Source organism: Callorhinus ursinus, unplaced genomic scaffold, assembly GCF_003265705.2.
Source record: "Callorhinus ursinus isolate GAN/ISIS: 27379988/994484 unplaced genomic scaffold, GSC_fseal_2.0 scaffold3, whole genome shotgun sequence".
Taxonomy (NCBI): Eukaryota; Metazoa; Chordata; class Mammalia; order Carnivora; family Otariidae; genus Callorhinus; species Callorhinus ursinus.
Genome location: NW_027397065.1, coordinates 64,094,718 through 64,121,691, shown reverse-complemented (window position 1 = coordinate 64,121,691; position 26,974 = coordinate 64,094,718). Strand labels below are relative to the sequence as shown.

The following is a 26,974-nucleotide window of genomic DNA, read 5'->3' as shown; positions in this document are numbered from 1 at the left end:
ACACCATTTGTTGAAGAGACTGTCTTTTTGCCATTGGACATTCTTTCCTGCTTTGTCAAAGATTAGGTGACCACAGAGTTGAGGGTCCATTTCTGGGCTCTCTATTCTGTTCCACTGATCTATGTGTGTTTTTGTGCCAGTACCATACTGTCTTGATGATGACAGCTCATTTTTCTTTGATGGTTGAGTGTATTCCATTGTAAATATATACCATATCTTCTTTATCTATTCATCTGTTGATGGACATCTGGGCTCTTTCCATAGTTTGGCTATTGTGGACATTGCTGCTATAAACATTAGAGTGCAGGTGCCCCTTCAGATCACTACAATTGTACCTTCAGAGTAAAGACCTACTAGTGCAATTGCTGGGTCGAGGGTAGCTCTATTTTCAACTTTTTGAGGAACCTCCATACTCTTCTCCAGAGTGGCTGCACCAGACTGCATTCCCACCAACAGTGTAGGAGGGTTCCCCTTTCTCTGCATCCTCGCCAATATCTGCCACTCCCTGACTTGTTAATTTTAGCCATTCTGACCAGTGTGAGGTGATATCTCATTGTGGTTTTGATTTGTATTCCCCTGATGCCGAGTGATGTTAAGCATCGACAGAATGGGAGAAGATATTTGCAAATGTCTTATCAGATAAAGGACTAGCATCCAAAATCTATGAAGAACTTATCAAACTCAACACCCAAAGAACAAATGATCCAATCAAGAAATGGGCAGACGGGGTGCCTGGGTGGCTCAGTTGGTTAAGCCACTGCCTTCGGCTCAGGTCATGATCCTGGAGTCCCGGGATCGAGTCCCGCATCGGGCTCCCTGCTCGGCTGGGAGTCTGCTTCTCCCTCTGACCTTCTCCCCTCTCATGTGCTCTCTCTCTCATTCTTTCTCTCAAATAAATAAAATCTAAAAAAAAAAAAAAGAAAAGAAAAAAAAAAAAAAGAAATGGGCAGACGACATGAACAGACATTTCTCCAAACAAGACATACAAATGGTCAACAGACATATAAAAATGTTTTTTTTTAAAAACACCTAGAGATTGGGTGCTTGGATGGCTCAGTTGGTTGAGCAACTGCCTTCGGCTCAGGTCATGATCCTGGAGTTCCTGGATCAAGTCCCACGTCGGGCTCCCTGCTCAGCGGGGAGTCTGCTTCTCCCTCTGACTCTCCCCACCTCGTGTGCTCTCTCTCTCTCTCTCTCAAATAAATAAATAAAATCTTTAAAAAAAAAAAAAACACCTAGAGATAACCCCTCTTCATCAAGTGGATCCCAGATGAGTCTTGAGAGACCTCATATCAGTGTGTTTAACTCCATGCAAAGCTCTAAGAGTTTCTGTTTTATCAAAGACTGCCAAGGAAAGGTTCACAGAATTGGTTCACAAAAATGAAGAGGCCCATGATAGTTACATAACCAAGGCAAAAAGCCCAAGAATTGTAAATTCAGGTTAAGAGTTAATGTGTTCAACATTTCATAAATATTACGCTCTTGGGCGCCTGGGTGGCTCAGTTGGTTAGATGACTGCCTTCGGCTCAGGTCATGATCCTGGAGTCCTGGGATCGAGTCCCGCATCGGGCTCCCTGCTCAGCAGGGAGTCTGCTTCTCCCTCTGACCCTCTTCCCTCTCGTGCTCTCTATCTCTCATTCTCTCTCTCTCAAATAAATAAAATCATTAAAAAATAAATAAATAAATATTACGCTTTTTTTTTTTAAGATTTATTCATTTTCATTGGGGAGGGGCAGAGGGAAAGGGAGAGAATCTCGAGCAGACTGCCCACCAAGTGTAGAGCCTGCCATAGGGCTTGACCCCATGGCCCTGAGGTCACAAACTGAGCCAAAACCAAGCGTTGGATGCTTACCCAACTGAGCCACCTAGGTACCCCATGCTCTCTTTTAACTTTTGGTTTTAGGCAATTGTAAACATACTAATTTAGATACAAGACTAAATAAATTATCTCAGATAATCATTCACCAACTTCAAATTAATAAAAGCCAAATAAAAAGATTAGCCAAATGAACTGACCTTCATAGTCTGATAGGTATATTTCCATTTCCTCTTGGTTAAATGTTTCTACTTCTAAAAGATCCTCATCAATATCTATAAATTCTTTTTCAGTATCATCAGTAACAGAAATAATCTCATCTTTGGTTTCTTTTATTTCAAGACTGTATGCTTCAGTTGGCATTCTACTGACAAAAACAGAATTATAACTCATTCTTAGAAACAAAAAGCTTGCTTTCAATTGATTCCGTTTACTGAAAAGGAACATTAGGTTTCATATTTATAGTGTTCTGTTTTTTAACCATGTCTGGTCCATAGTAGAAGCTCAATAAAAGGCTGTTCAATGAATGACTAAACAACCCCATTTTTATTTACTCAAATAACTGGAATAATTTCAACCTATGAAATCTGCCATTCTCAGAAAGGAATCTTCCTGCTATTAAAGGGTCAACCTTGTTATTCAAAGATATATTACTTCATATGTAAAAATGGATGAAATGATTAGCTTAACTTCCTCTGACACAGGAAATTAATTAATATAGTAAGAGAGGATCTCTCAGAATGAGAATTAGCTCCTCTCTCAGAAGATATAAGCTAGACCATCAGGGAAGAAACATATTTTGCAATTAATTGTTAAAGCACTTCAGAAAGTACTCACTTCCTCCTTCTCCAAAGCTCAAAGAAATACTCATTCCTTTACTTTTCAAGGGTTCGATTCTTGCCGCTAAGCCCAAACACCATCAAACAGGTATCATCCACTGAAAAGGAATGTATACTCAAAAACTTACTTCAAGATACTTTGATGAGATTCATTTTGATCATTTCTTTCCTCAGTCCCACCTTGAGTGGATACTATGAAAGAACATCCAGCATCTGTTTTGCAATCACTTTCAATGTTTGGTCCACTCTGAGTCTGAGAGTAATGATTCTCTAGCACCTAAAAACAAACGATTTACATTAGTTAGCATTCACAATCGAATCCCATACTTTTCATTATGTTTTTAGATTATTAATATTTTCTACAGACCTACTCCTGATTAAATCTTTCATTCATTTATCAAGTATTTACTGCATTCCTACAACTCAATATTTGATGCTGAGGCAATGATCAAGTCTTTATTCTACCTGGAAAAAAACAAATCTGACTATCTAAATAGTATTGGAAAGAAATCAGCCTTACAAATTTGTAAGGGGGGTGGCTCAGTCAGTTAAGCATTTGACTTGATTTGGGCTCAGGTCATGATCACAGGGTCCTGGGATTGAGCCCTGCATTGGGCTCTGCATTCAGCATGGAATATGCTTGTCATTCGCCCTCTGCTCACCCCCCATGCGTGCTCTCTCTCTCAAATAAAAAAAATAAAATCTCTAAAAAATATATAAAAATAAATTTTAAAAAACCCAAATTTGTAAGGTATGTTACCAATGTTTTCAAGTCACAAAACAATAACATAAAATGTAAAGTTGCTTTCCCTTAACTCTTTTGGCTATTATACAGGCACTTAGTAATTATTCCAATATGACACAATGGGTAAAAATAAATGCAGATAAAAATATATGCAGCTAAAAAATACAGGGATGTACCTTTTTTAAGTCTCTTATTTAGAAATTTGGGTATGCAACACCTAGAAAACGAAATTTCAGTGACAACAAATATCACAGTATCTTAAACTACCTTAGGGATAACAGACACGGATCTCAAGAAATGAAAGAGATCTCACAAAAACAAAATACACACACATCCCCTGCGACCTAGAATAAATTATTTTAGAATGAAGGCACTTCATTTTTTTATTTTAATTTTAATTTTTAATTTTTTTAAAGTAATCTCTATACCTAATATGGGGCTTGAACTCACAACCCCAAGATCAAGAGTCACATGCTCTACCACTGAGCCAGCCAGGCACCCCAGAACGAAGGCACTTTAAAATGGAACATAGTTCTTGCTCTCTCTTTCTCTCCCACAAAGCAAAAAAATAAAATAAAATAAAATGAAATGAAAGAGGACAAATACAGAATTAGAATGGGTGGAGGTAAGTCAACCAAGATGGTGACATAGGAGGCTCCTGAACTCCCCTCCTCCCACAGACACACTGAATGTACCACTACACACAAAGCAATTAATGCTGAAAGAAATCTAGAAACTAGCTGATGGATTCTTACATATCCTCCAAGCAAATGAGAAAATATCCACACAGAGACAGGTAGGAAAGGTTGAGACACACTCTCACCATAAACCCCACCGGTGGCACAGCACCATATAAGCAGGAGGGAACTCCCAACTTCACTCTGAGGAGTGAAGGGTTCAGACTCCACACTTAGCACTCTAACTTTTAAGATTCCCACTTGAGGTTATGCGCCTCCAAAACCCCTAGCTCTGAAAGCCAATGAAGGTTGCATCCTTAACTCCCACAAGACCATAGCAAACAAAGCAGCAGCTATTAACAGGTGCATGAGCACTCGTTACAGCTATCCCCAAAAGGCTCAGCACAGAGGAACAGGTGAAAACACCCATCTCCCAGTCTTCTCCTGGAAGGAACACAGCTGCATACTTCTAGGGGCTAGCTATGATACCCCGGAGACTGGGAAGCTGATGGACACTTCCCCTGCCTTCTCTCTTGAGCCCATTCCAAGTCACCAGTATCTCCCTTCAAGTAGCCTCTACACACTCTTGGGTGCCCCAGCTTTTGCAGCTGCTGACTGAAGGACAGGTCCCCAGATCACCTGTCTCTGACAACCAACTGAACTTGCATTTATGAGTCCCACAGGAATGTAGCAAACAAAGAAGCAGTTCTTAATGACTGGAGAAGCATCCCCCCCATAGCTATATACCTCAGCCTACTTCACACACAGCAAGCAAAAACACCCATCTTACAGTTTCTCCCCAGAAAGGGCTTACCTACACACTTTGTCACATGTTGCCTGAAAGTCCAACTTCCAGTCACTGTATACCTAAATGCTAAATGTGACCCACACCTTTGGGACACTGATAGGTCTTGCCATACCCCCAACTACTAGGAACCACTAAGAACAAAGACGACTTAGACCATCACAAAGATTTCAGAGCCAACCAAAAGCTCAGGCAAAGCTGATTGATGAGGTTTATCTCCTACATAAGACCATTCTATCCAACCTGGGAGACGTAGCTGCTTTATCTAATGCACAGAAACCAACACAGAATGTCAAGTAAAATGAAGAAACAGGAATATATTCCAAACAAATGAACAAGATAAATCTCTAGAAACAGATCTTAATGAAATGGAAATAATGATATATCCTGATAAGAGATTCAATATCATGGTCACAGGGGTCAGGGGATGAACAAAGTGAAAATTAAGTGATACATGAACAAAGTGAGAATTTCAACAGAGATAGAAAATACAAAAATGTAACAGACAAATTACAGAGCTAAAAAATATGATAACTGAACTGAAAAATTCAATGGAGGTTTAAAAACAGACTGGATCAAGTGGAAGAATAGATCAAAAAAGTCAAAGGCAGGGCAGTGGAATTCATCCAATCAGAGGAGCAAAAAGAAAAAAAAAATTTAAAAGAGTGAAGATAACTTAAGGGACTTAAAGGAAACCAACAAGCAATTATATGCATTATAGTGGTCCCAGAGGGAGGGGAAAGAGAAAGGAGCAGAAAGCTTATTCTGAGAAATAATAACTGAAAACTTCTCAAATATGAGGAAAGAAATAGACATTCAGATCCAGGAAGCCCAGAGAGTTGTAAATAATATAAATCCAAAGAGACCTATACTGAGGCACATTATAATTAAATTGTCAAAAGCTAAAGAATCTTAAAAATGGCAAAAGAAAAACAATTTGTTACATACAAGGAACCCCCTTAGTGCTATCAGCATATTTTTCAGTAGACACTTTGCAAGCTATAGGGAGTGGAATGATATATTCAAAATGCTGGGTAAACAATAACTGCTAACCAAGAATACTCTACCCAGTAAAGTTGTCCTTCAGAATTGAAGGACAGAGAAAGATTTTCCCAGGAAATCAAAAACTGAAAGAGTTCATGACCATTATACCAGCCTTACAAGAAATGTTAAAGGGAGTTCTTCAAGCTGAAACAAGAAAACTAATGGGTAACAAGAAAATATGTGAAAGTATAAAACTCACTGGTAAAGGTAAATATATAAATTCATAATACTCTAGTGTTATAATGGTGGTGGGTAAAACACAACTCTGGTATGAAGACTGACAGAAGTATTAAAAATAACTATAATAATTTGTTAATAAATACACAATGTAAAAAAGATGCAAATTTTTAATTCAAAAACATAAAAATGTGGGAGAGAGTGTAAAGATGTAGGGATTTTGTATGTAGTAAAAGTTATCACCTTAAAATAGACTATTATAAATACACCATGTTTTATGTAAGCTTCATGATAACCATAAAGCAAAACCTACAACAGACATCCAAAAAAAAAAAAAAAGCATATCTTTACAGAAAATAATCCAATAACAAAAGAGAAGAGCAGGAGAGGAAGGACTTAAAAAACAACCTGAAAAAAAATCAACAGAATCACAATATTAAGTCCATACCTATCAATAATTAATTTAAAGATAAATGGATGAGGGGTGCCTGGGTGGTCCAGTCAGTTAAGTGTCTGACTCTTGATTTTCGCTCAGTCATGATCTCGAAGTTGTGAGATCAAGCCCCGTGTCAGGCTCCATGCTCATCAGGGAGTCTGCTTGACATTCTCTCTCTCCCTCTCCCTTTGTCCCTCCCCACTGCGTGCTCTCTTCTTCTAAAATAAATAAGTAATCTTAAAAGAATAAATAAAAATAAAGGTAAATGGACTAAATTCTCCAATTGAAAGACAGGAAGCGTTCTCCTAACAGTCCTGGCTTAGGTCTGAGCAACTTTCTTTATTCTGCTTGACCTTGCACTACTACCAAAGCTGAACAGACCGGATGGTCACCTGACCTAAGCTGAGCCAATCAGTCTTTCTCAAAAATATGAATGCCATGGAACATACAGCCAAGCCACACTGGCCTTGGAACCATAAGGCTCTATGGAGTTAGGATCACAAGTAGCCACATCTTAGTGAAACTGGCAGGTCTAGAAGAGCAGAAAAAGTGTCTCAAAAAGGAAGAGAGTTTACACAGAGAATGGAATATTCTTGCAAAGAGAAGTAGAAATGAGAGGTAAAGTGTTCCCCAAAATAAGGAGACAAAAAGAAGAGCTCACTGGTGACTCTCCAGTTGCCATAATGACCAGCTGTATTTCCTCAAATAGATTTCATAAGATTTTCCTGCAACTTTCTGATAAATTCCTCATTGACAGAAAAAAAAAAAAAAAAAGACAGGGAATGGTTGTATGGATAAAAAGAGGAAGACCCAACTATCTGCTGCCTATAAGAGATTCACTTAAGCGTTAAGGACACACAGAGACTGAAGGTGAAGCGATGGAAAAATATTCCATGCAAATGGAAATAAAAGGAAAACAGGGGTAGCTATATTTATATCAGAAAAAAACAGACTTTAAGCCAAAGAATGTAACAAGAGATAAAGAAGGACATTATATAATGATAAAGCGGTCAATCCATCAAAAACAATTAACATTAGCAAATATTTATGCAGCCAATACAGAAGCAATTAAATATTTAGAACAAATATTACAGGTAGGAAGCAAGAAATAGCAATACAACAACAGTAGAGGAGTTCAATACCACATGATAGATCAGATGGACCTAACAGACATTTACAAAATATTCTATTCAATAGCAGCAACATACACATCCTTCTCAAGGGCATATGGAACATTCTCCAGGAGAGATTATATGTTAGGCCATAAAAACAAGTCTTAATAAATTTAAGAAAATTAAAATCATATTGAGCATTTTTCCAACAATGATACGAAACTAGAAATCAATTACAAGAAGAAAACTATGCAAATCACAAATACGCAAAAATTAAACAACATGCTCCTGAAGAACCAATGAGTCAAAGGTGAAATAAAAAAGGAAGTAAAAAAAATATCTTGAGACAAAGGAACATTCCATTGAAATTGAAAAAGATTCCAAGAGGTTTTCAATTTACTTTGCCCAGATCCATGAGAGTAATCAGCAATCTATGGCAGGTATAGACTTATGAAACGTAAGACCTTCTTCAATATAAGACTGGAAAGTCAAAATTACTCCTGATCCATGGGCTATAGGATGGATGTAGTTGTTAGCAGGCATGAAACACTGATTTCCCAGTACATCTCCATCAGAGCCTTTGGACGACCAGGTGCATTGTCAGTAAGCAGTCATCTTTTTAAAGAAAACTTTTTTTTTTTCCTGAGTAAGAGGTCTCAACAGTGGGCTTAAAATATTCAGTAAACCATGTTGTAAACAGATGGGCTGACATCCAAGCTTTGTTCTTCCATTTATGGAGCATAAGCAGAGTAGATTTAGCATAATTCTTAAGGGCCTTAGGATTTTCAGAATGGTAAATTAGCATTGACCTCAATTTAAAGACACTGGCTACATTAGCCACTAACAAGGGAGTCAGCCTGTCCTTTTTTCTTGTTTTATTTTTTTTAAAGATCTAATTGATTGATTGATAGTGTGGGTGGGGGAGGGGCAGAGAGAGAGAGAATCTCCAGGAGACTCCACACAGAGAGCGGAGCCCAACAAGGTGCTTGATCTCATGACCCTGAGATCATGACTTGAGCCAAATTCAAAAGTCAGACACTCAACTGACTGAGCCACCCAGGTGCCCCTATTTTTTTATTTGATTAATCATGTCTTTTCTTTTTTATGTTTTTATTTAAATTCTTAGTTAGTTAACATATAGTGTAATATTGGTTTCAGAAGCAGAATTTAGTGATTCATCACTTACATACAACACCAAGTGCTCATCACAAGTGCCCTCTCCTTAATACCCATCACATATTTAGGCATCCACTGCCCACCTCCCCTCCAGCAACCCTCAGTTTGTTCTCTATAGTTAAGGGTCTCTTATGATTTACCTCCCTCACTTTTTTCCCCTTCCCCTATATTCATCTGTTTTGTTTCTTAAATTCCACATGTGAGTGAAATCATATGGTATTTGTCTTTCTCTAACTGACTTACTTTGCTTAGCATAATACATTCTAGCTCTGATCCACGTCATTGCAAATTCAAGAATTCATTCTTTTTGATGGCTGAGTAGCATTCCACTGAATATATATACCACTTCTTCATCCATTCATCAGTCAATGAACATTTGGGCTTTTTTCCATAATTTGGCTATTGTTTTTTTTTTTAAAGATTTTATTTACTTATTTGAGAGAGAGAGAATGAGAGATAGAGAGCATGAGAGGGAAGAGGGTCAGAGGGAGAAGCAGACTCCCTGCTGAGCAGGGAGGCCGATGTGGGACTCGATCCCAGGACTCCAGGATCATGACCTAAGCCGAAGGCAGTCGCTTAACCAACTGAGCCACCCAGGTGCCCCCATAATTTGGCTATTGTTGATAATGGTGCTACAAACATCAGGGTGTTGGGCGCCTGGGTGGCTCAGTCATTAAGCATCTGCCTTTGGCTCAGGTCATGATCCCAGGGTCCTGGAATCGAGCCCTGCATCGGGCTCCCTGCTCTGTAGGAAGCCTGCTTCTCCCTCTCCCACTCCCCCTGCTTGTGTTCCCTCTCTTGCTGTGTCTCTGTCAAATAAAATCTTAAAAAAAAAAAAAAAATCAGGGTGCATGTGCCCCTTTGAATCAGTATTTTTGTATCCTTTGGACAAATACCTAGTAGTGTAATTGCTGGGTTGTAGGGTAGCTTTATTTTTAACTTTTTGATGAACCTCCATACTGTTTTCCAGAGTGGCTGCACCAGTTTGCATTCCCACCAACAGCATAAGAGGGTTCCCTTCTCTGCATCCTTGCCAACAGCTGTTGTTTCCTGTGTTAATTTTAGCCATTCTGACATGTATGAGGTGGTATCTCATCATGGTTCTCATTTGTATTTCTCTGATAATGAGTGATGTTGAACATCTTTTCATGTGTCTGGTAGTCATCTGGATGTCTTCTTTGGAAAAATGTCTGTTCATGTCTTCTGCCCATTTCTTGATTGGTGATTATTTGTTCTTTGGATGTTGACTTTGATAAATTCTTTATACATTTTGGATACTAACCCTTTATCAGATATCATTTGCAAATATGTTCTCCAATTCAGCATGTTGCCTTTTAGTTTTATTGATTGTTTTTTTTGCTGTGCAGAAGCTTTTTATCTTGATGAAGTCTCAATAGTTCATTTTTGCTTTTGTCTCCCTTACCTCCAGAGATGTGCCTAGTAAGAAGTTGCAGCAACTGAGGTCAAAGAGGGTGCTGCTTGTGTTCTCCTCTAAGATTTTGATGGATTCCTGTTTCACGTTTCAGTCTTTCATCCATTTTGAGTCTTTTTTTTTTTTGTATGGTGTAAGAAAGTGATCCAGTTTCATTCTTCTGCATGTAGCTGTCCAGTTTTCCCAAGCATTTGTTGAAGAGACTTTCTTTTCTTCCATTGGATATTTTTTGCTGCTTTCTTGAAGATTAGTTGACCATATAGTTTTGGGTCCATTTCTGGGTTTTCTATTCTGTTCCATTGGTCTATGGGTCTGTTTTTGTGCCAGTACCATACTGCCTTGATTACAGCTTCGTAATATAGCTTGAAGTCCGGAATTGTGGTGACTCCAGCTTTGGTTTTCTTTTTCAAGATTGTTTGGGCTACTCAGGGTCTTTTGTGGTTCCATACAAATTTTAGAATTGTTTGTTCTAGCTCTGTGAAAAATGGTGTTGGTATTTTGATAGGAATTACATTAAATGTGTAGATTGCTTTAGGTAGTATAGACATTTTAACAATATTTGTTCTTCCAGTCCATGAGTATGGAATGCTTTTCCATTTCTTTGTGTCATCTTCAATTTCTTTCATAAATGTTCTATAGTTTTCAGAGTACAGATCTTTTACCTCTTTGGTTAGGTTTGTTCCTAGATAGCTTACAGTTTTTAATTGTAAATGGGATCAATTCCTTGATTTCTCTTTCTTTCTTTTTTTTTTTTTAAAGATTTTATTTATTTATTTCACAGAGAGAGAGGGAACACAAGCAGGAGGAGCGGGAGAGGGAGAGGCAGGCTTCCCGCTGAGTGGGGAGCCCGATGCGGGGCTCGATCCCAGGGCGCTGGGATCATGTCCTGAGCCGAAGGCAGACGCTCAACGCCTGAGCCACCCAGGCGCCCCTTGATTTCTCTTTCTGCTGCCTCATCATTGTTGTATAAAAATGCAACAGACTTCTGTGCATTGATTTTATATCCTGCAATTTTGCTGAATTCCTGTATCAGTTCTAGCAATTTTTTGGTGGAGTCTTTTGGGTTTTCTACATAGAGTATCATGTCATTTGTAAATAGTGAAAGTTTGACTTCTTCCTTGCCAATTTGGATGCCTTTTATTTCTTTTTGTTGATTGCTGAGGCTAGGAATTCCAGTACTAGGTTAAATAACAATGGTAAGAGTAGACACATCCTTGTCTTGTTCCTGACCATAGAGGAAAAGCTCTGTTTTTCCCCATTGAGGATGATAGTAGCTTGGGTCTTTCATGTATGGCCTTATGACGTTGAGGTATGTTCCCTCTATCCCAGCTTTGTTGAGGTTTTTATCAAGAATGTGTGTGTACTGGGGCATCTCAGTGGCTCAGTTGGTTGAGCAGCCAACTCTTGATTTTGGCTCAAGCAGTGATCTCAGGATTGTGGGATCAAGCTCCTCATTGGGCTTCATGCTCCGCACGGAGTCTGCTTGAGATTCTCTCCATCTGCCTCGGCTCCTCCCCCTACTCATGCCGTCTATCTAAAATAAATCTTCAAAAATTTTTTTTCCAAAAAAAAAGAATGGGTGCTGTACTTTGTCAAATGCTTTTTCTGCATCTATTGAGAGGATCATATGGTTCTTATCCTTTCTTTTATTAACGTGGTGTATCATGTTGATTGATTTGTGAATACTGAACTACCCTTGCAGCCCAGGAATAAATCCCACTTGATCATGGTGAATAATTCTTTTTTTTTTTTTAAGATTTTATTTATTTATTTAACAGAGAGAGGCACAGCGAGAGAGGGAACACAAGCAGGGGGAGTAGGAGAGGGAGAAGCAGGCTTCCCCCAGAGGAGGGAGCCCGATGCGGGGCTCGATCACAGGACCCTGTGATCATGACCTGAGCTGAAGGCAGACGCTTAAGGACTGAGCCACCCAGGCACCTGGGTGAATAATTCTTTTAATGTACTATTGAATTCGATTTGCTAGTAACTTGTTGAGAATTTCTGCACCGATGTTCATCGGGGACATTGGCCTGTAATTCTTTTTAGTGAGGTCTATGGTTCTGGAATCAAGGTAATGCTGGTCTCATAGAATGAGTTTGGAAGTTTTCCTTCCATTTCTATTTTTTGGAACACTTTGAAAAGAATAGCATTAACTCTTCTTGAAATGTTTGGTAGAATTCCCCTGGGAAGACACCTAGCCCTGGACTTTTCTTTGTTGGGAGATTTTATTATTTATTATTTATCTATTTATTCATTTATTTGAGAGGGAGAGGGGAGGAGCAGAGGGAAAGGGAGGGAGAGAATCTTGAGCAGTCTCCACACCCAGTGCAGAGCCCAATGCAAGGTTTGATCTCACAACCCTGAGATCATTACCTGAGCCGAAATCAAGAGTCTGACACTTAACTGACTGAGCCAACCAGGTGCCCCTGTTGGGAGATTTTTTATTACTGACTCAATTTCTTTGCTGGTTATGGGTCTGTTCAAATTTTCTATTTCCTCCTGTTTCAGGTTTGTAATTTATATGTTTCTAGGAATGTATCCATTTCTTCCAGATTGCCTAATTTGTTGGCATATAATTGCTCATAATATTCACTTATAATTGTATTTCTGTGGTGTTGACTGTGATCTCTTTTATTCATGATTCCATTTATTTGGGTCCTTTCTCTTTTCTTTTTGGTAAGTCTGGCTAGGGACTTACTAATTTTGTTAATTCTTCAAAGAACCAACTCCTAGTTTCACTGATCTGTTTTTTTGTTTGCTTCTATGTTTCTCTATCATTTATTTCTGCTCTTAGCTTTATTATTACCCTTCTTCTGCTGGCTTTAGGCTTCATTTGCTGTTCCTTTTCTAGCCCCTTTAGGTGTAAGGTTAGGTTGTGTATCTGAGACTTTTCCTGATTGTTGAGGTAGGCCTGTACTGCTATGTATTTCCCTCTTATGACCACTTTTGCTGCATCCCAAAGGTTTTGAACCATCATGTTTTCATTATCATTTGCTTCCATGTATTTTTTGTATTTCTTCTTTAATTTCCTGGTTAACCCATTCATTCTTCAGTAGGATATTCTTTAACCTCAATATATTTGTGGTCTTTCCAATTTTTTTCTTGTGGTTGACTTCAAGTTTCATAGTATTGTGGTCTGAAAATATGCATGGTATGATCTCAATCTTTTTGTACTTTTTGAGGCCTCATTTGTGACCCAGTATGTGATCTATTCTGGAGAATCTTCCATGTGCACTGGAAAGAATCTGTATTCCGCTGCTTTAGGATGTAGTGTTCTGAACGGATCTGTTAAGTCCATCTGGCCCATGATGTCATTCAAAGCCCTTGCTTCCTTGTTGATTTTCTACGTAGATGATCAATTGCTGTGAGTGGGGTGTTATAGTCCCCTACTATTGCTGTATTGTTATCAATGAGTTTGTTCATGTTGTTACTAATTGATTTATATATCTGGGTGCTCCCAAGTTGGGGGCATAAATATTTACAATTGTTAGATCTTCTTGTTGGATAGACCCTTTATTGTGATAAAGTGCCCATTTCATCTCTTATTACAGTCTTTTGTTTAAAATAGTTGTTTGATGGGCATTAATGGGCATGTGATGTGATGAGCACTTGGTGTTATATGAAACTAATGAATCATTGAACGTTGTATCAAAAACTAACGATGTTGGGGATGCCTGGGTGGCCCAGTCGGTTAAGCGTCTGCCTTCGGCTCAGGTCATGACCCCAGGGTCCTGGGATCAAGTCCCTCATCGGGCTCCCTTCTCAGCAGGGAGCCTGCTTCTCCCTCTGCCTGCTCTGCCTGTCCCTTCCTGTTTGTGCGCGCATGCTCTCTCTCTCTCTGACAAATAAAATCTTTGAAAAAAAAGAATGATGTTGGTTAGCTATGTTGGCTAATTTAAATTTTTAAAGTTTCGTTCTACACACACACACACACACACACACACACACACACACACACACAGTTTGTCTGATATAAGTATGGCTACTCCAGCTTTCTTGGACATCCATTAGCATGGTTCTCTATCCCTTCACTTTCAATCTGCAGGTGTCTTTAGGTCTAAAATGAGTCTCTTGTAGGTAGCATATAGATGGGTCTTGTTTTTGTTTTTATCCATTCTGATATCCTATGTCTTTTGATTGGAGCATTTAGTCCATTTACACTCAGAGTGATTATTGATAGATAAGAATTTAGTGTCACTGTATTACCCCTAAGGTCGCTTTTCCTGTAGATTGTCTCTGTTCCTTTCTGGTCCTTGTTACTTTTGGTCTTTCCTTCCCACTCAGAGTCCCCTTTACTATTTCTTGCAGGGCTGGTTTAGTCACGAACTCCTTTAGTTTTTGTTTGGGAAATTCTTTATCTCTCCTTCTATTCTGAATGACAGCCTTGCTAGACAGAGTATTCTTGGCTGCATATTTTCCCCATTCAGCATGTTGAATATATCGTTCCACTCCCATCTGGCCTGCCAGGTTTCAGTGAAAAGACCTGCTAACCTTATGTGTCTTCCCTTGTAAGTTAGGGTTTTTTCCCTTGCTGATTTCAGGATTCTTTCCTTATTTCTGTATTTTGCAAATTTTACTATAATATGTCTTGGTGTTGGCCTGCTTTTGTTGATTTTGATGGGGAATTCTCTGTGCCTTCTGGATTTGGATGTTTGTTTCCTTCCCCAGATTAGGAAAGTTTTCACCTGTAATTTGCTCAAATAATTCTTCTGCCCCTTTTTCTCTCTTCTTCTTCTGGGACTCCTATGATACAGATATTATTACACTTTATGGAGTTGCTGAGTTCCCTAAGTCTACATTCATGATCCAATCTTTCCCTCTTCTTTTCAGCTTCATTATTTTCCATAACTTAACTCATTCCTTTGCTTCTACCATCCTGTGGTCAATACATCCTGTCAATTTTACATCTTGGTTATAGCATTTTTTATTTCGGTCTGACTAGTTTTTGTTTTCTATCTCTGCAGTAAGGGACTCCCTGGTGTCTTCTATGCTTTTCTCAAGCCCAGCTAGTATTCTTAGGATTGTTGTTTTAAATTCCAGTTCAGGCACATTACTTCTGTTTTGATCAGATCCCTGGCAATGACCTCTTTTTTCTTTTGGGGTCAATTCCTCCATCTTGGCATTTTGTCTAGGTCTCTCTTCTGTGTGTTATGAAAGCCAGCTATGTTTCCTGCTGCTGAGAGTAACAGCTATATTAAGAAGAGGTTCTATACTGTCCAAGGCCTGGTGCTTCATGAAGTGTTTCTGGTGGTATGCTGTGTGCACCCTGCTGTTATGTTTTGGCTACTCTTTCCCTCAGGTAGGTCCTCTGCAGAGTTTCTCCTTTCCTGCAGTGGGGAGTATTTGGACTCTCTCCAGGGTGTGGCGAGTTTTAACTAGGTGTGTTTTAGTCTGCTTAAACAAGGCCAGGTCCAGGGCGCCTGGGTGGCTCAGTCGGTTAAGCATCTGACTCCAATTTTGGCTATGGTCATGATCTCAGGGTTGGGGGACTGAGCCCCATGTCAGGCCCCACATTCAACACGGAGGGCATGAGATTCTCTCTACCTCTCCTTCCCCTCTGTCCCTCCCTGCATGTGCTGAAAGAAAGGGGCTAGATCCTATTTCCCCTAGACCTTAAGCTTTGTAGCACTCTATGGTCAGTAGGCTTAATGCATGTGGGGGGGGTCTGTGCTGATCTTCTGGCGGGGGGCAGAGCACAGGGCAGCTGCTGCTCTGACTCTCAGGCATACTTGCCTTAGTTCAGAAGCACCTGCAGAGTGCAGAGAGGTGGGGCTTGGTGTAAGTGGTTCAAGCCTCCACTGTGGGGTGCCATGCTGCTCACTGAAGTTCGTCTGTGCTGGCTGGGGGGGGGGGGGAGGAGGAGGAAATGGCATCAGCTTGCTCTCTTGTCCCCAGACAGGGGAGTTCATGCCTACCGCTGTTCAGGAAGCCCTCACAGAAGAGCAAACAATCTCCCCTCCTGTGTCCCAGGCTTCTGTCAGATCCTTGCCTTCACCCTGTGTCTGAGCCATCTGCCCACCTGGTGGTACAGTGCTCCTGTTTTATCTCAGGCACACCAGCTGGGTTTCAAAACTCCAAATTTTAGGGACCTGGCATGGACCCACACTAATCCTCTGTAGGAGGGTCTTGCTGTGCTAAGGCTGGTGCCAGTTTATCCCAGAAGGGCAGTTGCACAAATGCGCAGGGGCTTGGAGTTTATGTAAAGCTCAGCAAAAAGTGGGGTCCAGTTAGCTGCCTGCAGCAGCTGCCTCTCCTTGTATGCTAATGAACAGGGAAGCTCAATGGCACCTGTGGGAGAATCAGCCTGTCCTTTGAATCCAAGCATTGACTTTTCCTTTCTAGCTATTCAAGTCCTAGATGGCATCTTCTTCCAGTATAAGGCTATCTTGTCTACAATGAAAATCTGTTGTTTAGTGTAACCACTTTCATTAATTATTCTAGCTAGATCTTTTGGATACCTTGCAGGAGCTTCTACATCAGCACTTGCTACTTCATCTTGCACTTTTATGTTATGAAGATGGCTTCTTTCTTTAAACCTCATGAACCAACCTCTGCTTAGCTTCAATTTTTTCTTCTGCAGCTTCCTCACCTCTCCCAGCCTTCATGGAATTGAAGAGTCAGGGTCTTGCTCTGGACAAGACCTTGCTACGGGAATGCCGTAGCTGCTCTGATCTTCCATCCAGACCACTAAAAGTTTCTCCATATCAGCAATAAGGCTGTTTCATGTTCTTATCATTCATGTGTTCACTGGACTAGCACTTTTAATTTCCTTCAAGAACTTTTTCTTTGCGTTCACAACATGGCTAACTATTTGTTGCAAGAAGTCTAGCTTTTGGCCTAGCTCAGCCTTCAACATGCCTTCTTCATTAAGCCTAACTGTTTCTAAGTTTTGACTTAAAAGTGAGATTCACTTGAACTAAACTTAGGAGCCATTGTGGGGTTATTAACTGGACTAATTTCAATACTGTTGTGTCTCAGGGAACATGGAGGCCCAAGGAGAGGGAGCGAGATGGGGGAACAGCCAGTTGGTGGTAAAGTCAAAACGTACACATTTATTGATGAAGTTCATCATCTAATATGGGCATGGTTCATGGTGCCCCAAAGCAATTACACTAGTAACATCAAAGATTACTGGTCATAAACCAACATAACAAATATAAGGATAATGGAAAAGTTTAAGATATTGCAAGAATTGTCAAAATGTGACAGAGACACGAGGTGAACAAATGTTATTAGAAAATGGTACAGATTTTGCTCAATGCGGGGTTGTTATAAGTCTTCAATTTGTATAAAATGCAGTATCTGCAACATATAATAAAACAAAGTACAATAAAACTAGGTATGCCTATACAAACTTTAAGTTATAAATTAAGTAAGGTCTGAGGAGCTAATGTAATATGGTAACTATAGCTGAAATTTGCTAAGAGAGTAGAACTTGTCTCACAAAAAAAAAAAAAAAAAAAAAGTAAGTATGTGAGGTGTTGAATGTGTTAACTAGATGAGGGGAAACCTTTCCCTATGTATATGTCTATTAAATCATCACACTGTATACTTCAAATATCTTAAAATTTTGCCAATTATACCTCAATAAAGCTGAGGGGAAAATAAAACAGAAAAAATTAGAAACTATTGGAATTCTCCAAATATTAAAAAAGTCCATTTCCCAACTACTTTACCATACATAAATTGGTTTTCCAAAAAGTTCATCTCTGTAGTTTCTTTTCCAGTGCAACAGCAACCACTCAATCAAAAGATATTTATGTAAAAATATCTGTTCTTGCAAACAGGTTAAAAGAGCAGCCTGCTAGTTGCCACCGGGTAGAGAAAAGAAAAAATAGCTAATAAGCACTAACTTCTCTACTGATACCTATCTGCGTTTCTAGGTTTGGTTCTCTAAATTCTAGTCAAGACTATAAGAAAAATGATCCCCTAATGCATATGATGAGACACCAGTAATAAAAACTGTGTAGAGGCCTAGTCCTTCATCTGAACCAACCTGAAAGTTGAAAGAGAAAGAATATAAATGTGAGCGCCTGGGTGGTTCAGTTGGTTAAACGACTGCCTTTGGCTCAGGTCATGATCCTGGAGTCCCGGGATCGAGTCCCGCATCGGGCTCCCTACTCAGCAGGGAGTCTGCTTCTCCCTCTGACCCTCCCCCCTCTCATGCTCTATCTCATTCTCTCTCTCAAATAAATAAATAAAATCTGTAAAAAAATAAAAAGAATATAAATGTAATACCACTCATAGTATTACTTAAAATTATTTTCCTCCTTTTTTTATAAACACACATAAAACCTCAAAACCTCAAAGCCTCTATGAAAACATTTTACCCTAATTATTTTTGAGAATTAAAGGAATCACTTGAAGAAAAAAAAAAATCTGGTTATGCAGATTATAATCAACACTGTCATTAACTTTGTTATTGGATGACTCTTTAACAGATGGATAAATATAAAAAAAGTTTTAATCTACAATGAGAATTCTCAATTGTATACAATAAAGAATTCAAGTACTTACCTTAAAAATGGCCTTTTTTGCCTTACATGTAGCAAAATATGGTTGTTCCAAAAGCCACAATGATGTAAGAACGGCAGCTGTAGAGGTCTTTACACGAATGACGGGACTATATTCACAGGATGACTCAGTGAGACTAGGATCACAGAGCAGTCTTTTATTAGACCACCTTATCATCCATTCCAGCAGCCTTCTTATACTGCTAAATGTGCTGTTTAGTGCTAGAGGAAGATCTTCTTGAGGGTTAACATCATTGCATTGAATTGCTTTAAAAATACATCTTCTAGTTTTGGTGGACTTGGGAGTCCAAAAAATATGGTTTGACAATCTCTGGATTACAGGTTTCTCTGAACTGTCATCTTGTATTCTATACACTGACTTTTGTTTTAAACCGAACAATCCACTTGTCCCTTCCTTTTTATCGACTTCATTCAAAGGGTTCTCTAAAAATGGCCAGATTTCTTGAGTAACCAGTACTGAAGCTGAAAGTGCTTGGTTTTCTGATTTTTCAGACTCATATGACTCAGAAGCAACAAAGCAGGAGCCAGCTCTAAACACATTCTGGCTTTTGGTTTTGCCTTGACGTCGTTTTAATGTTGTATGTACATCAAAAAGTAAAGAATTAAGTTCGTGTTCTCTAAGATGTCCAGAAAAACTGGTTAGAAATGGAATGCCAGGATCCTTGGAATCAAGGAGGTCTCTTTCAAGAACATAACTCAAGAAGAGATCAAGAAATTTAATATATTCATCATCATCACGTTCAAATTCCCAAACACCTATTACAGGAAGTGCATTTTGTAATAACTTTTCATGATCTTTTCTTTCAAGATTATCTTTCTGATTACGTATCTTCTTTTTTTCATTGGACTTATCAATCAATGTTAATTCCACATGATTTGGTGCATCTCTAGCAAAAAAAAAAAAATAAAAAAGACAAAATTAAAGATTTAATCACTAAAACACACGTTAGAATTGACAACAAAAATTTTCTCCACTGATTGAATAATATATCTTTATGTAATGCTCAATGCCTTTCAAATGAGGGGCTTAGACTAAATGAATATTCTGATTAAAAAAACATAACACATTAATACCAGAAGGGGGAAACTTGTGTTAAAAAAGACTGAAATGGGGGCGCCTGAGTGGCTCAGTCAGTTAAGAGTCTGCCTTCGGCTCAGGTCATGATCCCAGGGTCCTGGGATCGAGTCCCGCATCAGGCTCCTTGCTCAGCAGGGAAGCCTCCTTCTCCTTCTCCCTGCTGCTCCCCCTACTTATGCTCACTCTGTCAAATAAATAAATAAAATCTCAAAAAAAAAAAAAAGACTGAAATGTGTTTATAGAAATTTCACTTTTAAAAACATGAATTTTTTTCTGGAAAACAAAAGGTCCACTAATAGGTTAGAATTTAGGAATATAAAGTCAATAAAAATCATAAGCCACCAATATACATCTTAATTTATGGTTTCTTGTTTTTTGCACCTGCCCCTTTCAGCTTTCCCTGTACAATGTGCAACAAGCAGGACTGCCCTCAAGACTGTACTACACAAAAGTTGGGAATTTTTTCTAAACTTTCTGCTGCTACTAAACCTGTTAGGCAAACCCTTTAACTGCCAATCATAATTACTTTTTTATTTTTTTATTTATTTTTTTCAATCATAATTACTTTTTAAATCTGTTTCCTTTCAAAATGATCCTTAGGGAAGAACACAGATTCCTAGTTCCCTCAGTAAAAGAAATAAAGGATTCATGTTAAGGCACCTGGACTGAAGGTGCCATGTCTCTTCTTATCAAGAAGGTACAATAAGCAGGCTCCAGTGTATTCCACCAAAATTTGTGAAACAAGCACACCATTTATAATATTATTAGGTATGATTTAAGCAGACATTTATGTTTGAAGTAGATACAATTATTTCATTTAAACAAGATTATGGTTGATTATATAGTCTTTCAGTCATGAAAAGGATAGACTGCATAGCAGGTAATGGAATTATAAAGAAAAAAATTTACCTAGAGTAATAGAAGTTTAAATGATAAGAATTTCTAGACAATTTCTAGACAAGTTTCAAAGATGAATGTGCAATTTCCTTTCCCTGGAAACCCTTAAAAATAATATTGCTAACTCAATAATCCTAAATTATTTAAATCTAAAGATTACTAAAAAAACTAAAATGGGGCACCTGGGTCGCTCAGGTGGTTAAGCGTCTGCCTTCGGTTCAGGTCATGATCCCAGTGTCCCTGCTCAGCTGGGAGCCTGTATCTCCCTCTCCCGCTGCCCCTCCCTCCCTGCTTGTGTTCTCTCACTCTCTCTCAAATAAATAAATAAAATCTTTAAAAAAAAAAACCACTAAACTAAAAGCCCCCCCAGTGGACTCTAGAATTTCATCTACTTACCTGATTTTATACTATCAGGTAGCAAAATTATTTCACATCTCAATAACATTTTCAATGAATTTTCAAATGTAGTTTCATTTTACACTCCTAACTTCCTTGTGAGTCAGGGAGGGTGGCACTTATCATTCATATTGTTAACAATGCAATCAGTGAGGGACAAGAAATCAGCTTCTCTCTTGCATGAACATACTGAAAATATTTTTTTCCATAGGAAGAGAATGCTTGCCATTAAGAGATCTCAACTGAGGGCACCTGAGTGGTCAGATGGTTAAGCGTCTGCCTTCGGCTCAGGTCATGATCCCAGGGTCCTGGGATCAAGCCCCATGTCTAGCTCCCTGCTCAGTGGGGAGTCTGCTTCTCCCTCTCCCTCTGCCTCTCCCCCTGCTCATGTTCTCTCTCTCTGTATCTGTCTCAAATGAATAAATAAAATCTTTCTTGAAAAAAAGAAAGAGAGAGATCTCAACTGTACCTTTGATAGACACATATCCTACTTTTTTCTTCAACTGACAATGCTTCCGAGAAGGTGTCTGCTGTATCATCTGCTTCACTGTGGACTAGAGAATTCCCCAGTTCAGTGAGTGTGCTCCTGCTCAAACTAGTTCCTAGGGAAAACCTATCAAAACCTGGAACCTCAGCTGGTTTTTCTTCTTCAACTGGTTCCCAGATATTCATCTCAAAAGAACCTATATTTCTCTGCACACGTTTTAGGGCTTTCGCTCTCACTTTATGAATAGAATGCATAATAACAGACATCATTTCCTCAGTTTGGGGACCTATAAAGGAAAAAACAAAAGGCCTTAGAGTAAACTAAAATGTTTCCATTCAAGACAAAGGGGGACCCAATTCTAGTCCCTCCTGGGAACACAGAATCCAACTGATGACTAAGATTTATTTCCATATTCTTACAGAGCATGCTTTCTTCAGTATTTGTTAGAAAGCTATGGTCCCGGGGCGCCTGGGTGGCTCAGTTGTTAAGCGTCTGCCTTCGGCTCAGGTGAGCATCCCAGGGCCCTGGGATCAAGCCCACATCGGGCTCCCTGCTCTGCAGGAAGCCTGCTTCTCCCTCTCCCACTCCCCCTGCTTGTGTTCCCTCTCTCACTGTGTCTCTCTCTGTCAAATAAATAAATAAAATCTTAAAAAAAAAAAAAAGAAAGAAAAGAAAGCTATGGTCCGCACTTTAAAGTAGAACTGCAGAAGTTAGAGAAGGTCCATTAAAGAACAATAAAAGGGACAGAATCCAGACTCCATCATAAGAACATACGCCCTAGAAAACAAAAAATTAAGAAGTAATTTAACTATTTCAGGGCACCTGGGTGGCTCAGTTGGTTGAGTGTCTGGCTCTTGATTTCAGCTCAGGTCGTGATATCAGGGTCATGGGCTGGAGCCCCATGTCAGGCTCCGCGCTGGGCATGGAGCCTGCTTGAGATTCTCTCTCTCCCCCTCTCCCTCTGCCCCTCTCCCTGCACTCACTCTCTCTCTCTCAAATAAATAAATAAATTGTTTTTAAAAAGAAGTAATTTAACTATTTAAAAAATCAGACAGATAATTACAAAAAGAATCACTATAATTTTTCCATTCCAAGAGTGATAAATAAGAGAAAATGAGTATAATTTTAGCCAAAGAAACAAGAACACCTTTCTGACTTCAAGTAACAGGAAACATTAGGAAGGGAAGGTTTTCAAGGCTGCCTACAGAAAAAATTTTAAACATTCTTATACATAAGCAGGACATTTTAAAGAATGTCAAAGAAGTATAAAGAAAAATATAAACCAGAAATATAGGGCGCCTGGGTGGCTCAGTTGGTTAAGCGACTGCCTTCAGCTCAGGTCATGATCCTGGAGTCCCAGGATCGAGTCCCGCATCGGGCTCCCTGCTCAGTGGGGAGTCTGCTTCTCCCTCTGACCCTATCCCCTCTCATGTGCTCTCTCTCTCTCTCATTCTCTCTCTCAAATAAATAAATAAAATTTTTTAAAAAATAAATAAAAAAATAAACTAGAAATATATTAATGCAATAATGTACAATCACAGGACAACTAGACTTAAATACTATAGTTATTAAAAAAGAGGGTAATTTGAATTCTTTAAAAATTTCCACATTGTGGGGCACCTGGGTGGCTCAGTCATTAAGCGTCTGCCTTCAGCTCAGGTCATGATCCCAGGGTCCTGGGATGGAGCCCCACGTTGGGCTCCCTGCTCCACAGGAAGCCTGCTTCTCCCTCTCCCACTCCCCCCTGCTTGTGTTCCCTCTCTCACTGTGTCTCTGTCAAATAAATAAATAAAATCTTAAAAAAAAAATTTTTTTTTCCACATTGTGAATGTATTTAATGTCACTGAATTGTATACTTAAAAATGGCAAATTTTATATTATGTATATTTTAACCACAAGAAAAAAAATTTCCACAAGGGCATCTTGAATGTATAGGATAAAATTAGCAATACAAATAATCATAAAAGAAGAGGAAGAATACTAGTTTTCTTTTTTTTTTTTTAAGATTTTATTTATTTATTTATTTTGACAGAGACAGAGACAGCAAGAAAGGGAACACAAGCAGGGGGAGGGATAGAGAGAGAAAGGCAGGCTTCCCGCTGAGCAGGGAGCCAGATGTGGGATCACGACCTGAGCCAAAGGCAGACACTTAACAACTGAGCCACCCAGGCACCCCAAGAATACTAGTTTTCAATAAAATATCTGCATTATGCAAAGAGCTATATGCTCATTTTATATATTTTATTTAATCCTTTTTTTTTTTGAGAAAGAGAGAGAGAGAGCGTGCAGAGGGAGGGGCAGACACAGAGAGAGAGAGAATCTTAAGCAGTCTCCACACCCAGCAAGGAGCCCGACATGGGGCTCAATCTCATAACCCTAAGCCAAAATCAAGAGTCTGTCACTTAACTGACTGAGTCACCCATAAGCCCCTTAATCCTCTTTTAATACACATTCCTAAAGTAGGTATTATTATACCCATTTTACAAATAAGGGAATGAGACCCATAGAGACTGAGAAACTTGCCTATAGTCACACAGTTATTAACTGACAGAGCCATGACATGAAGTCAGCTTTGTCTGGTTCCAAAGCAAAACTGGTGCCTCAGTAATGGAGGAGTGCTCATTTCTGCCTTCTCATACTATCTTCAAAGAAAGGAGAAATGCATAAAAACATAAGCACTAGAAATTACATGCTTTCAAAAGAAAACGAGAGTCTTCCATAATTCATCTATCAGATATCTAAGAAATGACAAATACTACCTTTCACAACACAGTGTCTGAGTCTCTGCTGAAGAGAGTGATATTTTTCTCTTAAAGGAACCCTTATGTCTTCAGGATTGGGAAACGCTTTCACAAAAATTTCTGCTACCTTCAGAAAAATTAAAAAAGTGAGTTTTATGAGCAACATCATTCTTAATTAAAATAAAGCAAAAATCCTTTAAAGTCTCTGATTTTCATTTACTTTGTTTTCACCTACATTCACATTACCTTTCTGATTGGTGGCAGTTCTCCAATAAGGCTCAAAATTAGATCCTGAATAAGTTCTTCAATATCAGAAAACCGAGAGAAGGGCAGCATTCTGTATGCCCACTCCACGGCACTGAGGCAGTGCTCAACCATACAAGAATCAAACTCCACTTCGAGGTCCTAAAAGGATATTGAGATATACATTTCCTTTTCAATTTAGATGGAAAGATCAGGATGAGTTCAAAAGAAAGGTTGTTATTAACAGTAAAATCTTCTATCAAGCAATAATTTCCCAACTAATATTTGTTCATTTCCCTTATTCTTGTGCAAGTAAATACCTTTTTTCCCTCCACATTTTCTCTTGCTTTCTGATACTGCCTGCAACTGTAGGATAACTTATCACGAATATGTAGCATCCAACACAAAGCACAAAGTTCTCTGAAGCAACCTAAATCGGGAATGCAAATATGAAAAATTGGATGAGTATGTACATTCATATAATAACAACTTCATCCCTGCTTTTTTTTTCCAAAATAAATGTCCTTATTTTGTTGATTATAAAAGAAGCATACATTCATTGACAACACCTTATATAAAAGTCATGAAAATCCTTTCAGAATTTTTATGTACATTATTCTAGAATATTTCATGCATGGGCAGTTGCATAAAAATATTAAAAACATTTTTAGAGTGAACAACTTACTCTTTACTAGAAGTTTACTTGCTTTAAGCTTCATAGTGTATTGTAGATAATGTTCAAAACCAATACACACAGCTCTACTTAATACTGTATAGTTAATTTATTTGGAAAATCCCTTATGATAGGCAACTCAGTTTAAAATTTTTCAATACTAAAAACGTACTTTCCACTATCAAACAATTTTTTAATTAAAAGCAATAAAAGTACACAAAGACATATATAATCATACTATGTATGCTGTGTTGAACCTAGGTCTTTTTTTCACTTAATGTATCCCAGTTATCTTTCCATGGTGGTAACATACACATACTGTCTTTTCATTGCCAATACAGTATTCCATTGTATAGAAACTTCCCCAAATCAACTGTTTATATCATTATTAATATTTAGGCCTAATTTCTAAGCAAGCAGTTCATTTTGGACAAACCTATTGCTTTAATGGAAACTTCATCAAGCTTGTGGTCTCCAGCTGCTCCACGTCGAAAGAATGCTACACCTCCTTTACAATAATTAAGTAATGACTGAGGGAAAGGACTCAATGAAGGAAGGGACCCTTTCATTCGAATCTGAAAGAATGACAGAATATGTTAATTATCAGTCATCTAAATCTATTTTTGAGGAATAGATCCTATAAAGGAACAAACAAGGCAGGTAAGATAAACCATAAAGAATGGAAAACACAGCATGGTTCCTATACTATGTAAGAAAATATCCCTGAAGTGAGCTGTACTTTCAGAAACTTAGCTCACAAATTTAATTCAAGAAATTCACTAGGCTAGGGATGCCTGGGTGGCTCAGTTGGTTAAGCATCTGCCTTCGGCTCAGGCCATGATCCCAGAGTCCTGGGATCGAGTCCCGCATGGGGCTCCTGGCTCAACGGGTAGCCTGCTTCTCCCTCTGCCTGCCGCTCGCCCTGCTTGTGCACTCTCTGATAAATAAATGAATAAATAAAAACTTAAAAAAAAAAGAAATTCACTAGGCTACGTCACAAAAAGAGAAAAGAAGTTTTCAAATTTTTTTCATCACTCAGTTTTGCCTATATAAAAAGAATTTAATGCTATTTGTCCTGACTTTCCCCAAAGGCATAATAAAGGAAAAAAAGATGTTTAAGTATCTCTCATCCAAAACAAAACTATGTGCAGTACCTAAAAATAAATATGACAAAAGTTATATCTACCTATATAACTTTTAAAAAACTTAAATGACAAAATTAGAAAGTCACCATCTGGCAACTCCTAATAAAGTAATAACTCCAGCAAGGATAATCAATAAATGCTCAATTAGGTAAAAAGTTGCTGGGCTGATAGAGAACATGAGTGGGTAAAACACAACCCAAAGTCATGAATCCCTCTCCCATCACTAAAAGTGAGATAAAAAGTCCTATGTGTCACATGATATGATGCAACAGGGAAGTACACCATACCATCTATGAAGGACCCATTTCTAAGAAAATGTGAACCTGATCAAGTCTCTGTACCTCAATGAGTACAGAGTAATTAATAGCTTATGGGGAAATAAAAGGAAAGAGGAATAAATTAAATGGTACTAAATGGATAAACTATCAAACACATGCAGAATAGGGTACAGGACAAATTACCATGTTTCTCTACAAATCAAGAAGAGAAAAGAAATTGAAGGAAACTGCTACAGAATAAAA

General features: G+C 38.6%; 1 protein-coding gene across 9 annotated transcripts in view; it reads right to left on the bottom strand.

The window, feature by feature from the left end:
• CPLANE1 (ciliogenesis and planar polarity effector complex subunit 1) overlaps positions 1–26,974 on the bottom strand; it is a 141,652-nt gene that overhangs the window by 68,767 nt on the left and 45,911 nt on the right. For 8 of the 9 annotated variants that reach the window (XR_012377604.1, XM_073890981.1, XM_073890985.1 and 5 more), the window contains 8 exons: positions 25,745–25,883; positions 24,956–25,065; positions 24,639–24,797; positions 24,411–24,519; positions 21,634–21,937; positions 18,777–19,680; positions 2,784–2,932; positions 2,017–2,183 (listed from right to left, as the gene is read on the bottom strand). Coding sequence is in view for 8 of the 9 variants with exons in the window: in XM_073890981.1 (XP_073747082.1) it covers positions 2,017–2,183; positions 2,784–2,932; positions 18,777–19,680; positions 21,634–21,937; positions 24,411–24,519; positions 24,639–24,797; positions 24,956–25,065; positions 25,745–25,883 (2,041 nt within the window). In the remaining variant the exon portion in view is untranslated. The remainder of the gene's footprint in view (positions 1–2,016; positions 2,184–2,783; positions 2,933–18,776; positions 19,681–21,633; positions 21,938–24,410; positions 24,520–24,638; positions 24,798–24,955; positions 25,066–25,744; positions 25,884–26,974) is intronic. The other variant, XM_073890982.1, reaches the window with a different exon arrangement.